This window comes from Dama dama, chromosome 32 (genome assembly GCF_033118175.1).
Source record: "Dama dama isolate Ldn47 chromosome 32, ASM3311817v1, whole genome shotgun sequence".
NCBI classification, from domain to species: domain Eukaryota; kingdom Metazoa; phylum Chordata; class Mammalia; order Artiodactyla; family Cervidae; genus Dama; species Dama dama.
This window is the reverse complement of record NC_083712.1, coordinates 33,443,799-33,456,821: the sequence shown is the minus strand read 5'-3', so window position 1 is coordinate 33,456,821 and position 13,023 is coordinate 33,443,799. Positions and strand designations below refer to the sequence as shown.

At 46.3% G+C, this 13,023-nt stretch overlaps 1 protein-coding gene across 1 annotated transcript in view; it reads right to left on the bottom strand.

Annotated features, from left to right (window-relative positions):
* Positions 1 to 8,226, bottom strand: part of NRG1 (neuregulin 1) — a 1,115,683-nt gene extending 1,107,457 nt beyond the window's left edge. The window contains exon 1 of the mRNA XM_061134964.1: positions 7,548 to 8,226. Within this exon, the coding sequence (XP_060990947.1) occupies positions 7,548 to 8,226 (679 nt within the window). The remainder of the gene's footprint in view (positions 1 to 7,547) is intronic.
* Between the last annotated feature and the right edge of the window lie 4,797 nt (positions 8,227 to 13,023).

Here is a 13,023-nt window from a genome sequence, read left to right as displayed (position 1 = left end):
AATTGAGAGCTGAGATCTAATACCCAACTGGAAATGTGATGGAACGATTTGGGAATGGTGAAATCACTGCAGATGGTGACTGCAGCCATGAAATTAAAAGACACTTAGTCCTTGGAAGGAAAGTTATGACCAACCTAGGCAGCATATTAAAAAGCAGAGACATTACTTTGCCAACAAAGGTCCGTCTATGGTCAAGGCTATGGTTTTTCCAGTGGTCATGTATGGATGTGAGAGTTGGACTGTGAAGAAAGCTGAGCGCGAAAAATTGATGCTTTTGAACTGTGGTGTTGGAGAAGACTCTTGAGAGTCTCTTGGACTGCAAGGAGATCCAACCAGTCCATCCTAAAGGAGATCAGTCCTGGGTGTTCACTGGAAAGACTGATGCTGAAGCTGAAACTCCAATACTTTGGCCACCTCATGCAAAGAGTTGACTCATTAGAAAAGACCCTAATGCTGGGAGGGATTGGGGGCAGGAGGAGAAGGGGACGACAGAGGATGAGATGGCTGGATGGCATCACCGACTCAACTGGTATGAGTTTGAGTAAACTCTGGGAGTTGGTGATGGACAGGGAGGCCTGGCGTGCTGCAATTCATGGGGTCGCAAAGAGTCGGACACGACTGAGCAACTGAACTGAACTGAACTGCTGAAGACAGTAGCAGGGAATCACTGATGCTCCAAAAATTTCTCTGTGCTAGGAAGTCTTTACAACACAGGGAATTTTGTCCCTCGGCTGGGGCTAGAGAGAACAGAGCATTTGGATAAAGACAGAATATTAAAATTCAGAAATAATTCAGCAAAAAACCAAATTTTTGGAAATTAAACTTTTCAGAAACCCAAAGGTTGATCCAGAGGAGGAAATGGTGTGCTAAGAGGATGTAGCTCTAAATTCTACTTCCTACAGAGACCATCTCACCAAGTTAGAGACCAGAAGAAAAAGAATCAGGGGTTTTTGTTTTGTTTTCTCCAAAACTCAACCTAGAACAGTGATGGCCACCATCCAAGGAGCTGAGATGCTCATTTATTTATTTGATTATTTAATATTTAGCCCACACAGAACAGTCAAAGAATAAGTCTATCAAAGAGGAAAAAAAGATACAGACTCAATGAGCGGTAGTTACAACCCAGTGGTCTTAGCAAGTCCCTCAACTTCTTAGCTTCAATGACAATTCCCAGACTAGAGACAAACATTTAGGATAAGAGTGTTACTGTTGTGGACCTTCCAAATTCAGTCAAGCACACGAGGCCTCACTCTGATCGTGAACGCCATGCCCCGGGCTAGAAGTGGGCGTGCCCATTACCCAGACTCCAGAGCCCTCGGCAGACATGTCCCCTCGTGCTGGGCTCTGTTCATCAAAGGACGTCATTCCCTCCTCGAGCTTCGCAGCATCACCTCCTAAACCCGGCCCCCAGCTCCAGAAGCAGGCCGTCCTCAGAGCTATGGTCTGCCGGTCCCCAGCACAGTGGACTGGAGCTGATCTCAAAAGCCAGAGCCCTGGGCTTTGTAGGGGGAAGCCCCGGAGACAGAGATGCAACCCAGGTTACCATCTGTGTCCCCGCAGGAGGGACAAAGAGCATATCAGGAACAGAAGGACATCTATAATTAGATCTGTGTGTGTGTTTGTGTGTGTGTGTGTGTGTGTGCACGCACGCGCATGCGTGTGTGGGTGGGTGTGCAGGCCACACAGCCTGCAGGATCTCAGCTCTCCAACTAGGGATTGAACCCAGGCCACAACCATGAAAGCACAAAATACTAATCACTAGGCCACCAGGGAACTCCCAGCGTTCACATCTTGTGATCTAGGACCTCCATATATGGACACACTTGGACCCCAGACAGTCAAATTCCAAGGTGCCAAGCGAAGACTTGACAGTGTTACGATGAGCAATCACCAATACATACTTCGATGCCTCACAGACTCAGATCCACTTGTGGGCCCCATCGTTGACCTAAGGCTTTCCCCTGAAGAGTCTCCACCAAGGAAATAGATGCGAAGGGAAGACAGCTGAAGTCCAAGCCAGGAATTGGGAGTTCTGTTCTCCCATGTACCATTCAAGCTGTGTGTTAAGTTTCTTTTTGTTTTTTTAGTTATTATTAAAAACAGGATATAAATCTGACTAGGGCCTAAAAGGGAGAACCAAAGTTAGGATGTAGTTTCCCAGGAAACTATTTTCCATAGGGGAAGATAACCTGGTTCTCTTGAAGACCAAAAAAAAAAAAAAAAACAATGTCAATAACCACTTGAAAGTGGAAGAGTTAGCCACTCAGTCATATCCAACTCTTTGCGACCCCATGGACTATAGCCTGCCAGGCTCCTCTGCCATGGGCTTTCCCAGGCAAGAATAACCCTTAGGCATCTCTTTCTAGGATGCCTAGATGGCAAGTCTATATTGAGGGATAACCCCATGGACTGTAACCCACAAGGCTACTCTGACCGTGGAATTTTCCAGACAAAAATAATGGAGTGGGTAGCCATTCTCTTCTCCAAAGGACCTTCCCAACCCAAGGATCAAAACTGCATTTCCCGCATTGGCAGATGGATTCTTTACCACTAGTGCCACCTTCGAAGCCCATATTAGGCGATACAATCAGATCTATGCCAAGCAGAGATTGGTCAACCCATTTTAAGCTTTCAACTTGACCAAAATTTCTTAAAAAAAAAAAAAAATCTTCAACCTGTATGGGTCATTCGGAAATGGAGAGCCAGGAGACCAGCCTTCAGAAACAGACATGCTTCAAGCACATCTCATCCCTAAACAAGATGAAACACAATGAGACTACAGTCTCTCAACTAGCACTTACCTCAGTAAGACTCCAGTCTGAATTCCATAAGTCTCAAATCAGTCAACTCTCAAGTGCCACTGGCTGTATCACTAATCAAGTTATTCAAATACTATATAGTGACATATCTGAGAGAGTGGCTGGGTCATACATTCTTTCATTATGTTACTTCAATTTAAATTTCATGGTAACAGACGAGCACAGAGTAAAATGCGCATGCACAAATTTAGCGCATTCACATATGCATGTAAAACTGTCCACAATAGACATTTCTGTTGTTTAAAAATAAGAACATTAAAAGTTACTTTGCATTTTCTTATGAAAACTTTTGACTAAAACATGCTGTTACATTATGGCTTTGGTAACACATTACATGAGCCCATAAGAGCCCAGTTTTTTTTATCTTTTATTTTCTTTAGTTTTCTCATTATATACTTTCAATGACTATAATCATCCATGAATCCACACCACTATTTCTCATTATGCATTTTGTTTTCTATATTACAATTCATTTCGGAGAAGGCAATGGCACCCCACTCCAGTGCTCTTGCCTGGGAAATCCCATGGATGGAGGAGCCTGGAAGGCTGCAGTCCATGGGGTCGAGAAGAGTCAAACATGACCAAAGCGACTTAGCAGCAGCAGCAGCATAGAGAGAATTTTTTACATCATTTGATGTAAAAACCAAACAAAAAACCTAAGTATTCCTAAATACTGACAGCAGATGAGTTTCAAGATCTTTGGACATCCAGCCAGTTCATCACTTGCCACTGAGATTTAGAAATAAGTTATAAAAGATGTTATGTTTATAATTAAGAAAAAAATAAGAATAAAATGGGCATCAAAGCAAAGGAGATTTCCTGAACACTGAATACATTGCATTTGACAAGGGCAATAACCCACCCAATCATGTTTTTTGCTCTCATTTGCTATAAATATTCAGGCCAGCAGAAGCACAGACCATTGTTTTGACCCTCAGGGCTGTTTAAGCTTATGGGTCTTACTTAATACATTAAGACATATGGGAAAAGTTTCCCTAGACTCAGAAGACTTAGGGATCTCCCACAACTGATGAGAACTTCCCCCTAGTGCTTGTAACACATTCTGACTCAAATATTTAAATTTACCTTTTAAAATATTTTTATTCCAAAGAGCTGTTTTCCCAAATGACCTATCTAGGTTTCATCTTTTAACATAAAATATATATAAATACATACATGGTTTTTCTATTCAACATCAATGTTTTACATACACTCTAGAACTGACAGTAAGATTTATACAGTTTAAAGAGAGCCATCACAAACACTTGGGAATTACATTTACATGTGTATTTGTGAAATTCAAGCTGTCAAGTGTATCTGTTCCTATTGCTACCATCTAAATATAGCTTTCATTAAGAATAATTCTCTTTAATTATTGGCTGGAAAATCCCTGCATTGTTGTCATTTTCATAACACCGTAAGGTCAGCACAGTTTATTAAACAGCTATTGAGGACATGAGAAAAACACAGACAGTGATCATAAATATTTGATAAACATGTTTGCATTATCAATACATTACAATAAAATAGGGTATACCAAATATTTAGGTTGACTTGTAAGAACATAACTGATGCACAAATCTCGTATGGCCCCATGAGGATGTTATCCTACATCAGTATTTTACTCCTTTTTGGGAATCAGTCGCAGCCTAGCAGAACCTCAAGGCTTTGGAAACAAATGTAGTGCAGCAGACAATAATATGTTTGAATAACAGCAACTTAATTGAACAGCAAATTATTTTGCATTCCAATAAATATAAAACCTAGAAATGTGTCTCAACCTGTGCAGTGAGCAAGAGAGAAAGCAAAGACTGGGAAGAATTTAAATGATTGTAAAGGAAGTGTAATTCACACAAGCCCCACATATAAAGCAAACAAGCTATGCGATTCTGTGCTGTCATCTAAAATACACTAGACAGTTTGTTTCTCCAAAAGTCCATTGTTCAGACAAGTGTTTTCATACACAGGCTACTCAGGAGTTTCTTAGATGAGGGGTAGGGAGGAGAGGAAAAAGAATTCAAGACAGACCTCTATTAGTTCAACCCTAAGGCTAATCTGTTGCACGTGTAGTTTCTACATTCATAAGCCAGTTGTTGGAAACACTGCAGCTGAGCGCAGGAGAGCTGGAAACTGCTCCCCGGGGCATGATATCACAAAATGACTTTGCTGTATTCCCTCTCCAGCCTAGCATCAGGGCTCAGGCAGGAACACAACCGTAGCGCCCCTGGGGCAGCTTCCTGTTGTTAGATAAGAACCCTCCGCTCCTCACTCTCCCTGAAATCTGACCAGAAGCACACGGAAGTGGTTCCACCAAGACAAATCAGCCCCTATTTTCTCTGAATGTTTTTCCCCCAATTTGTGTTCTCTCTCTGCCTGGTAGGTTCTGAATGACATTGTTAACCCAGACCATACAACTGAATGAATTCACAAGTTTTCACACCCTCACACATACACTTTTACACCCAATATTCCAAGTATGGTTTGACTTGAGTTTCCACTGTATAAGATTGCTTACAGTCTTTACTCACATCTTCAATGTCACAATAACGACCATGCTTGTAAAAATGCAAGAGAAACTTTTAGCAGGATTTCAGTTAGTCTTTAGCTAAACCTATTAATGTTTCATGCAATATCATACTTTAAAGTGTTTAACACTAAAATCACCAAACATACACGGTAATTACACAAACCTGAAGCTGTAACTTCATAATTTCTTAATCTACTACATTACATGCAGGTTTCCAGTTCGTTTAAAGGAAAACAAAAAACAAAACAAAACCGGTTTTGCTTAACCTGCCACAACTTACAACCATGTATCTCCTTTGGCTGGCAAACAAAAGGGCAAAACTACCTTCAGTGATGCTTTTTCAGTTTGGAAACACGAAAACAAAATAGTATTCCTCCAGGCAATTTTCCACTTCCAAACATCCTCTGGACCTTTATAAGAAGTTTACCCCTGAAAACTGACATCCTTTTGTAGTTAAAAGGCGTAACTAACACCATGGCTAATCTAGCAACACCGCCCCCCCCACCGTGGTCATTGCCAACCACGACCCCCTTCATATTAACTTCCATCATGTGTAGTAAGTGATTCACAGTTTATATGGTTTGGGGGTAAAGGCAAAATCCTTCCTGAATTGCATGTAGTAAAATGTGAAAATTGGATGATGGCGTGACTGAAAAGGTTTTGTTTCAGATTCTCTAACAGGATACCATATGATGCAGGACATTGCTGTGATGCTTTTGTGTGTCCTAGTGAGACAGCTCCCAGCGGAGAGTTTCCCATGTTTTACAGTGACATCTATCAGCCAGACCCAGGGAATCCCAACGTCACTCAGCCTTCTTCAGCACCACTGTTTTGAGAACAGCTTCTTGCCACAGAGTGGTGCAGTCTTAACAGGTCCCTGGTGCACGAAGTGCATTGTGAAAATCAGGCAGTGGAGAATGAGCCATGCTCTTCCCTCACATCAAAACCCAATTGTTAGGCATTAATGAACCACCGCAGCCTATAGGCAGCACAAATACCAATCAGAAATGTAAATAAATGGCCATCACCTGCTACAAGCTGAAAAGAGCTACACACTTTACACACAAGCAGATCCACCAGGGCATGGTGCTGAGTTTTGTAAAAATTCAATTAACCCAACCATCCATTAGATGGATACATAAAGACCAGGGGGAAAATCTATTATGCATGTGAGAATTTGTGATGTGTAATCTTGTTAATTTATAGTTTGAGAAGAAACCCCGCTATGCTGTAGTGATTATATGATCATCAGGAAATTACAAATATTTAGAACCTAGGAATTACTTTTATGAATGGCATAGAGGTAATAACTCCTTCAGAAACGTAATCAGATTATCAACTGATTTCTCAGACCTGCTAACATTAAGGAGACCTGGGGGGAAAAAAAGAGTTTTTTTTCAGTGGTAAAATCGGGAAAGGTCCTTGAAATCGGATTGTTAACTCATCTCCCCAAATTCTCCTTAAGGGCCTACATGTGAAGCTCCATAATGACGTTCATCTGGTCTGATACACTTAACTGCCAAAGCATCCGCCAAATGAAAATACAGCGAAAACAAAAATTCTTGAGATGATGTCACCAAAAAGATAACACCCAACTTTATACTTCTCACACACACATTTTCACAAGGTACAGATTGCACCTATCTGTCTGGACACTCCGTTTTCCCAAAAAAACTGCCACATTGAAAGACAAAATCTTGAATCTCGGTGCCTTGTCGGATTCACTACAGACACAAACCTCTGACCAAGTCCACACTCGGGACTCGAAGTGATGGCCAGACTGGAGAGTCCTGTCCGACTCACCCTTCCTCCTTCAAAGGAAAAGCCCCACACGGCCGCCCTGAAGAGCAACTCCTAACCAGAGCCAAGTTCGAGAAGGCACCGCAGGCAAGCCACCGGCCCCTTGCCATTCCACCTGGCGGACGAAACCCCAAGGAATTAAAAAGTTTCAGGCGGCCCCAACCGCGGACCAAACTCGGACTTTCCTCCACGGCAAAGCCTCGAAACCGGGAGACGGGAGAAGGCGCTTGCCTGGGGAATCCAATCCACCAAGAGGCTCCCAAACGCGCCCCTCCGCCGCTCGGACCGCGTCCGCCCGACAGCCGTCGAAGGCCGGCGGCCGCCCGGCGCGCCCCGGGGAGGTGCGCCCTCCCCGCCCTCCCCGCCCGGCCCGAGCGCGCCCCGCGGGCCGAGGAACTTACCGCACCGCCTGCACAGCACCCGGCTGACCTCCTTCTTGAGGTTCCGGCCCGTCTCGAGAGGGGGGAAGGAGGCTCGGAAGGCGGCGGGCGCGCGGCCGCTGCTGTTGGCCTCGGGCTCCATGAAGAAGATGTACCTGCTGTCCTCCTTGAGGCGCCCGCAGGAGGGGAAGGCGGGGTGGCCCCAGGCGCCCAGGCGCACGGTGAGCAGCGAGTCCTTCTTCAAGCCCCCGGCTTTCGCCGCCCACACCTGGTGCACCTTCACCAGATAGGGCGCCTCGGCTACGGGCTCGGCGGCGCTGGGCGCGGGGCCGGAGGGCCCGGCGGGCACGGTCCCGTCGGCCGGCGGCGGGCGCTCGCCTCCCCACGCCCCTGCCTCGCCCGCGGCCGCCGCCGCCTCCCTGTCGAGTGCCCCCTGCTGCCGCCGCCGCGGCGGGTGCAGCTTTCCCTCGATCACCACCGCGGCGCGCTGAGCCAGCTCCTGCACCGAGCCCACGCTGGGCGGGGACGCGTAGCACACCGAGGCCCCCGCGGGAGCCGCCTCGTCGCCGGCGGCCGCCCCCGGCGCCAGGGCCGCGGTCCACAGCAGCAGCAGCGGCGACAGCAGCAGCGGCGACGGCGGAGGAGAGCGGGCGGCGGGGCCGGTCCTCCCGGCGCGGCGCGGGGCGCATCGCCAGCTCATGGTGCGAGGTGCGTGCGGGCTCCGGCGGCTGTCGGTTCGGACTCTTGCCTCCTCGGTCTCTGGCGTTGCCTCCCTTTTCCTCTCCCCTCCTCCTCCTCCCGCCACCCCCCCGCACCCTCCTCCTAATTTATTTATTGGCGGGGGCCGTGGGAGACTTGTTTACGGGAGGGGGAGGAGGAAGGGAGAGAAGGGGTGGGTGGAACCACAGAAAGGCGAAGCGGTGGAAAGGGCAAAAAAAAAAAAAAAAAAAATTTTTTTTTTTAGGCGAAAGAGAAAAAAAAAAAAAAAAAAAGCCGCCGCCACCGCCTTGGATGCTCGGATGCTGGGAGTAATAGGTCCTCCCCGCGCCGCCGCCGCCGCGCCCGAGCCCGGCTGTCGGGGCTCTGCTGTCACCGGAGGAGGACGTGGAGGTGGAGAAGCTGCTCAGCGGGTAACAGTCCTTTGTGTGAAGTGATGCTGCGGCGGCTGCTGAGGCTGCGAGCGGGCGGCGGGGCGAGCGCGCGAGGCAGAGAGCCCTGGAGGCGGAGTTGCGTGCCTGGAAATGGCTGGGTGGCCGCGGCGGCAGCGCCCTGCGCCTCGCCGGCCTGTTTACCTGCGGGGCGAGCTCGGCCCGCGCCTCCCTTCCCCATGCTGGTGCCCGAGCCCGGCCCGCGGGGTCGGTCCTCCCGCCGGGTCTCCCCCCTCTACCCGCGACCTGAGCGTCTCCTCCCTCTCGATCGCCCCGGTTGCTGCAATGGGAGGCCGGGCGGCGACCGAGGGCTGCAGTCCGAGTGGGCTGCGGAGATTTCCCCGGGACTCAGAGGTGACGCTTCGGCGATCCGGGACCTGTTAGCCGGCGCAGGAAGGCTGGGGGCACGCGGGAGACGCGGGGCCTCGTGGAAGAAAAGTTTTGGGTGAACTGGTTATTGGAGAGTCCAAAGGGAGCAACACGTTCGCAGGAGACAGACTGCGATGAAAACAGCAACTTTCTGTCTCGCTCGCTCTCCTGCTAACGCGCACACACGGCGAGATCTTCAGATTGGACGCTTCTCGCTCGGCTCCCCTTGTGTGGCGCTTCGGGCTTGATTACCCTCGCCTTTTCTCCTATGGAAATGCCCGGTTCACCGTGATTTTCTGACCCGTGGGGTACTGCTGATCTGACCATTGCTTGAATAAAATAGTTGCTCAATAAGGCTGTCTTGTATAAAGTTTATAGCACTTTGTCAACTAGTCCGTTTTTAAAAAAAAAATAACTGAATGAAGTGAAGGATGCTTCTGTGATTGCTGGGAGAAAAAAAAAAAAAAAAAGCATCCCAGACAGGAGGAAATATAGGTTCAAGATGTTCCATCTGAATATCACACCCCGCCCAACCCTAACTCACCCCATCCCCGCCCAACCCACCGGCACCCCATCTCCTGCCAAATTTAAGATGCTACTTTTAATACAAGAATCCATCATCTCCTAGAGATGTTCATTTCAGTCAATTTCAGCTCAACAAAAAGAACACATTTTTAGCACTTAAAGGAAAGCATTTCTCTTGTGCTCTTTTATGGTGAAGAATATATTCTTATATGGTGAAGACCTAATAAAATTGAGTGGAAGTTGTTTGTTACTCAGTGGCCTACTAGATCCACCTTGTGAGAACTTAAGATTTTAAAAGAACTCTAGTTACATAATATCCTTTACTCTGGGATTCTTTCAAGTTGCCTCTAGCAGTTTCTAGAAAGTCACAAAATAAGCTTCAGATTTTTCTGCATAAAAAGTAAAAGCTGAGTATAAGTCACCAAAAGAAAAAAAAAAGTTTTTCCGTTGGCATAATATAGTTGGCTAGAAAACAGTATTTTACTCTCTTCAAGTCCAGCTTGGACACATAGGGGTCCTGATGCTCACTGTGTGTTTCAACATGTGGGGATTCGTGCTTCTTAGAAACCGATGGAGTGCTTGAAGGATAGTAATAGTGCAGGTCTGATCTCCATTATATGTTCTATTAAATGCTCGTGGGCCTACTGACTTATTGAAAGAAAGTGGTCAGTCCTACTGATGCCTTCACTTTTCTTTGTCCTGACCTCACACATTTCTGATTCTTGACCTGTTTGGAGTCACAGCTTTAGCCTCAAAAGTCTTCTCCCTTCCTGTCCACCTTGCAGACCTTGTATCAGTTACCTACTGCTATATGACAAACCAGTCCGAAATGTGTTGGCCTAAAACATTATTGATTCATGTAGCCCAAGATTCTGTGGACTGACAATTTTGACTGGGCTCAACTGGAGGGTTCTGGTCTCAGCTGGGCTCACTGATGGCCCTGCTGGGCGCTAACTAGTCGCAGATGGCCTCAGCTGGATAGCTCATCTTTTGATGGATGTGGTCTCTTTCCCTTCAACAGGCTTAACCTGGCCTTGTTCATGTCAGCCCGACATGTTCCAAGAGAGTGGCCAGAAGCATGCACGGTGTCTTGAGGCTCAGAACTGGCACCTCACCACTGCTTCTGTTACAAGGCGAGCTCCAATTCCAAGGGTACATGCTGAATATGAAGAGCTGAAAAACTCGCATTGCCAAGGGGCAGAGATCCAGAGAGGGGGAAATTGAGGCTGTTTCTACAATCCTCTGCAGATAGTGAGCCTCCTTTGAGGTCCACCTGCCCCCTGTAGCCTTCTTCCATAGACGCCAGATGCTCAAAAAGATAAAGCCCTGCATTTGCAGCCTCCTCATATTTGATCATGTTATTTTATTGAGCCCAAGCATTTCCATGTTACTCCCATCTCTTCAACTGGTAAGCTTGGTAAGAAGCCAAGACCCTGTTTTCAGCATTCCCCTGTTTTAACCCAATTTGCGGGACACAGTAAGTGCTCAATAAATGTCAGCTGATTAATGAAGATGACATGGTAACATGCTTCCCACATGTTACCCCAACAGCACCCAACACTGTCTCAGAGATCAAGTCCAGAAGTGAAAACAACAATAATGTTTTAAAGCACTGCTTTACAGGCTCATTAAATGTGGATCCCCCCACTTTGTAGTTTACAAAGCATTTTATTTTTGATTAAACATAAACTGCTTCATATGTTTTTTAATGCCCTTTTTATGTATTTTTTTAAGCCTTTACCTTTCTCCCATATTTTCTTCTACTCCTCCCTCAGCTCAGTGGTGTTAAGGGGTATTTTCCGTGCACCGATGAGATCTGTTTGCACGAGTATTTCATTTCTTGCCTTGAGGGGGGGGTCTTCCTTTCCAGAGCTCCCAAACATTGAAAGGATGTTACCTAAAAGGGTACTTTGAGACCCTTTTGAATGAAAGGGGAAGGGTATTTTTTAAATTAGATTCTTTACTTAAGAACAATATTAAAATAGTATACATTGGCTGTCCACTGTAAAAGGTGAAGAAGCTGATACATTTTGGGGGTGGGGGTGGGGAGGGGTAACTCATCAGTCACCATTTCCTGGTTTTTATCAGTAACATTTTGGAAGTTAATCAAATATTTTTATAATAGATGTTTTTACATAGTTTCTCTTTAAGAATCCTTTTTAATATTTTTTTTTAAAAACTTTTATTTTGTATTGGGGTATAGCCGATTAACAATGTTGTGATAATTTCAGGTGGACAGCAAAGGGACTCAGCCATACACATACCTGTATCCATTCTCCCCCAAACTCCCCTCCCATCCGGGCTGCCTCATGACATTGAGCAGAGTTCCCTGCTATACAGTAGTTGGGAAGGATATTTCTAATATGATCAACATATGCTTCAGAAATGCATGAATAATTGTTCAGTGTGATTAATTGCTTTTCAGAAAAAGAACAATTTAATTTGCCCACACCATTGTTTTCAAAAGTCAAAGGAGCTTGTTCTTGGAAACATCCTAAAACGAGGGTACTTATACCCTGCATCAGACTCACTCGTGAATCAAAATCCACAGATTGCCAGTCCCATCCCAGAGTTTCTGAAGGGCGGGGGCAGGCCCCAGGAATCTGCATTTCTAACAAGTTTCCAGGTGCTACCCATGCTGCTGGGGGAGAGACCACATTTGAGAACCACTGGCAAAAACTGTAGGTTTATAACTTAGATACGCATGGCATAATGATGCTATGCTGCTGCTGCTAAGTCACTTCAGTCATGTCCGACTCTGTGTGACCCCATAGACGGCAGCCCACCAGGCTCCCCCGTCCCTGGGATTCTCCAGGCAAGAACACTGGAGTGGATTGCCATTTCCTTCTCCAATGCATGAAAGTGAAAAGTGAGAGTGAAGTCGCTCAGTCGTGTCCGACCCTTAGTAATCCCATGCACTGCAGCCTACCAGGCTCCTCCGTCCATGGGATTTTCCAGGCAAGAGTGCTGGAGTGGGTGCCATTGCCTTCTCTGATAATGCTGCTATACGCATGTGTAAACAGACATAGACTTTGTATGCAAATATCCAACCTCCCCTGCATCACAAATGTTCCCCAGCCCAGCTTCCAGAAGGAAATGTGGGGATTGCCTCCTTGGTTATTAGAGACCGGCACTATTTAGCAGACGGATCCTGACTAGTTAAGAATGACCATGTATTGATAATAAAGGTGAGTGTTTCCTTGAGGACTTATCTCTTTGGTCAGTTGAAACCAAGAGGAAAACTAGAGATCAGAGGGCTGTCATCATGTTACCTGGTAATATTTATCTGCTCAAGTGGGGAAAAAGCAGACAAAATTATGCAGGTAAAAATGAAAGACTATTTTTACCAGTTTAGAAAATCTGAACAGCAAGCCCACGGTGCAGTGACAACCTGTAAAGGTTTACCCGCCCCCAGCACTTTATGCCTGATTGTTGTTGTTGTTCAGGTAAGCTGT